This window comes from Otolemur garnettii, unplaced genomic scaffold (genome assembly GCF_000181295.1).
Source record: "Otolemur garnettii isolate 467f Iridium unplaced genomic scaffold, OtoGar3 scaffold00055, whole genome shotgun sequence".
Lineage (NCBI taxonomy): Eukaryota > Metazoa > Chordata > Mammalia > Primates > Galagidae > Otolemur > Otolemur garnettii.
Window position 1 is genome coordinate 8,497,205 of NW_003852450.1, and position 4,370 is coordinate 8,501,574.

Here is a 4,370-nt window from a genome sequence, read left to right on the forward strand (position 1 = left end):
AAAGATTCAAAGCTCCTGATGTTAAGACTTCAAATTAAGTAAATACTTCACATCTACCTTCTAGGTATTACAATGCTAGTGTTTTATTTCTTTTGTACAGTTCAATTATTTCACTATACCCACAATTAATTTCCAGCTATCATTTTAAATTACTTTTCCAACATAACATTTTAAAAGCGACTACTTCTTTAAAATGTCAGAAGTTAATAAAGTCTCTGACAGAAAAACACTAAATCACTACCTTAAGTCCCTATCTGTCATTGTAAACGGAGAGATTTTAATAAATCATACTTGAAAGTTAGGCTAATTTTTTGAATAACTCAATACAATTAGACAATACTTTTGAAATATGCTGTCTATTAGCCTTTTCTGCATAATCTGCAGTCAATGAAGAATACTTACATCCAAAAAAAAATCTTGTGTGGCACCTGTACCTCAGTGGTTTGGACACCGGCCTCACATACCAAGGGTGACGGGTTTGAACCTGGCCCTGGCCAAACTGCAACAAAAAATAGCCATAGCTGTAGTCCCAGCTACTGGGGAGGCTAATACAGGAGAATCGCCTAAGCTCAGGAGTTGGAGGTTGCTGTAACACTACAGCACTCTACCAAGGGCAATAAAGTGAGGCTCTGTCTCTAAAATTAAAAAAAAAAAACAAACTTACTTTTTTCTATTCATTCCATATAAATTTATGTTTTGAACGGCTGTTGACAAAGAATAAACAAAATATACAAACATATTTTTAATGATGTGTTAACTTCTTGTCTCTTAAAGTCTTCTAAACTTGTTTTTCATTCCATTTTGAATATGGTCTCTTTACCCATTCAAACTGGTGCCAAGGCAAATGTAACTAAGAACAACAATCATATAAATCATCTGACAGTGACTTAGGATCTGCACAATCTATACAGAAAAAAATAATATTAGACCACAACATGTACTACATGAACATTTTTCACACTTGCAGATAAAAGGATTACTCTGCAGAATAGTGTAGAGTAACAACCAAAGACTTGAGAGTCAGAAAAACCTGAACTGGCATGCAGAATGACACTTGCCAGATGTTTAATCTTGTGCAAATTAATCTCTCTGAGCCATTCCCTCATCTGCAAAACGAGGACAGTACCCATAAGGCTGCTGTAAGAATAAATGAAGTACTGTAATGTATTTAGAATGTCATAATAGTGATAGTGATATAGTGTTACAGTGTTATAGTAGTGTGATAGTAGTAAAGTTCTTTAACCTCTCTGTGCACTGGCATTTTTTAAAATGGGGATCATACTACCTACGTCACAGAGTTGTGAATCCCTAATGTACAACTTAACGCAAAGCATCCAGAAGAGTGCCTGCCAGATGTCAGAGTCCACTGATACTAGATTCTCTTCACTTCCTTTCTTATTCAAGCGAATTAAATGTCTTTATCAAGTGGTCCAGAATCTAGTAACCTACCTGACATATATCCAGAAAGTAGGCCATTTTCTGGGTAGAACCCTCTGTGAAGGCATAGCTAAATTTTTACATCTGTACAATAAGTAATCTCTCTGTTTCCGATCGAGAGAAAATATTTCTCTTATTCCTTCTGCCTTCCATTTTGGACAAACTACTTTTCCACATAAGTTACTATATGAATGTGCCTATTTCCATTTTCCCTAAGTAAATAGCCTTCACTTACTGTCCAAACAGATATTAGTGTCAGTATGCTGCTTAAATTAAAAGCAAAATTCATCTATTATTCTTACTGCTTATATCAGTGATGCCAGAAATCCTTTTTAAAAAGCTTAAATTCAGTCGATTTATAAAAAAAAAAAAGCAGTAACGATTTGTGCTTTTTCCTATGTGTTACACTAGACGTCCAGTTTCAAAGAAATGTTTAAAATATAAATAATTTCAAAAGAATTTATATTTATTCCTAATGCCAGTTCATATCAAACCCTGAGAACTCAAATAGAATTAAGGCTGTCATAAACATAAAATCACATCAACGTTAAGCTTCCCTAAAAAACTAATTCAAATAATTCATCTAGTATTTAGCTGAGATGTGCAAGTCCTGACAATACTCAGCTGTGTCTAAGTTGAAGTAGTAAAACCAAATTAAACCATTTACCAATGTACTTTCACAGTCAAAGTTGGAAATCAGCCATCATCCACTAAAACCTGTATTTAACATCTGGGTAAGTTTGTAAATCTGAAGGAACTTTTCAACAAATATTTTATGTATCTAAAATTCATTAAGTAGGGAATGGAAATCTTGCGAAATTACTCTTAGAAGTTACCAGACTAAATTACTTTACAAGAGCATCTTCCAATGAAAAGCCGCTCTAATTTTTTTAGCATTCCACAACATGGGCTCCTAAAAGCAAAAGCTAAGAAATTACAACAGGAGGCCCTTTTCCTGTTATTTTGCAATGACTGGATTTTGGAGGGAGTGTTTAGTTGCTACTGTGCCATACAATATGTGTGAATACCACATGCCCTCAAAAAACTGCTTTATCAGAAAAAATTCCCAAGGTAGGAAGTTTTTAAATCTTAATTTATTAAGTCAAAATACATTTGTGAAAAAGGAATATGCCTCAGTGTCCATATGAAATGAAAATACATTATTTTGCCTACAGTCAGCAAACTAAACATTGGGTTTTAAATAACTGATTTAGTAAGAACCTGAAATGTGTAAGGAGGACTGAAACATGCTTAAAAAATGACAATAAAATGTAACAGTGCACTCAACACAGGCCACCTTACACCCTTTGGAGCATGAAAAGCAGTCACCATGACAAATGTCAAAATCAATACAGTACTATGTACCATCCATCTTCTTCCAACAATAAAGAAACGAACTCAGATTTCTCAGTGGTGTAATCACAACTATGACTGAGGGGAAAATGTATGCAGCACAATGGGGAAAATACCACAAATTAAAACCACTCTACGTAAAAACGCGACAAAACTGCTCATTTGGAAACAAAACACTTTTGCTACCCAATAAAAGGAACCTGGCCAAAGCCCACCTGACCTCTCAAGAGCCCTTCTCTTAACGACCAAACCTGCTTTCTTTATTTCTCCTTCCTTCTCCTGTTCCTAATCTCCCATCATCTCCCTGAACCTGTACGAGAAGACAGACATGGAAAAGGATTCGAGTATCGAGAACAAAAACTAGGATGTGGACATCTTCAGGAGGAAGAGGGCAGGGAAGACACCACTAACCTGTCCCAAAGGCTTTGGCCACCAGCCAGGCCAGATTGCAGGCGATTTTGGCCCTGGAGAAGTCATAGTGGTCAAAGGGCTTGATGGCTGGAACAATGAACGTCTTTCTCATCTCCCGGGGGTCTGCAGCATCCCCCATCTTTTACGGCGGCTCCTCGGGATGTCCCGGCTCTAACCTTCACATGGTGTGGCCTCGCCGCTGCGGGGGTCGGCAGGGGAGGAGAAGCGAGCTCAAACCATCGGGGCCGGGGCGAGGCCAGCCCGGACGCCGACGGGGGAGAAGCAGCTCAGCTGTCCGCGCCGCGAGCCTGCCGCCTCCCGCGGAAGCCGCCGCTCCCAGGCATAAGAATGTGGCGGCGCCGTGTCCGTCAGTCCGTCCGCGCGAGCGTGGGTCCAGCGCCGGCGCCCCTCCGAGACACCCGCCCGCGAGCGCGCGTGTGAGGCCGCCTCCCCTTTGTCTCCGTTTAGTCACACGGGCTTGGGGGAGGGTGGAGGCTGGAAGGGCCCGGAATTTTAAAGGGGGGGTTGGGGGGAGTCTTTAACAATCACGTTGTGGAAAATGTCCCCGCCACCGCGATTCCCGCACGCCCTCGATGCCCCTTTCCCTTCCCCTGAACCAGGGAGACCCCCTCAGGCCCCGAGTGGGCGGAGGGACAGGCAGGACGAGAGGGAGCGTGGGACGGGGGTGGCCCACTCAGCGCAGCCGGCTGGGAGCCGCGGAAGACGAAACCGAGGAAAACGTCAAAATCACTGCGGCTCCCAGGCCGCCGGCGGCCCGTCCCCTCCTCTGCGGTCCCCTCCCGTCGTCGTCTCCTCCTTCCCCTGCCGCCCTCGCGGCCACCGCCTCTGGGTCTTCCTCCCTGCTGACGGCGTAGGTGGTTGCCCGGGAGAGGCTGCAAATCCCAAGCTCTCAGTTCCTGCCTTGCAATATGTCCTTGTATTTTTTTTCTGTCCCTGTTCGCTGGCCGGCTCGGTCGCTCCCCCACAGTAGCCGCCGCCGCGGTTTTCCGGCTGCGGCTCTGGATGGAGAGCAGATGCGGGGACTGGGCATGCGCCCTCGCACGGCTCCGACCTCCCCCTCCCCCGCCCGCTTCGCTCCCGCCGCCCAGATCCCGGCCCCGCCGGCGGCTTACTGAGCATGCCCAGCCTCGCTCCCGGCCCGCGCCGGG

At 43.9% G+C, this 4,370-nt stretch overlaps 1 protein-coding gene across 1 annotated transcript in view; it reads right to left on the minus strand.

Moving 5' to 3' along the window:
- CAMSAP2 (calmodulin regulated spectrin associated protein family member 2) overlaps positions 1-3,951 on the minus strand; it is a 122,473-nt gene extending 118,522 nt beyond the window's left edge. The window contains exon 1 of the mRNA XM_003792298.3: positions 3,202-3,951. Within this exon, the coding sequence (XP_003792346.1) occupies positions 3,202-3,340 (139 nt within the window). The 5' untranslated portion in view covers positions 3,341-3,951. The remainder of the gene's footprint in view (positions 1-3,201) is intronic.
- Between the last annotated feature and the right edge of the window lie 419 nt (positions 3,952-4,370).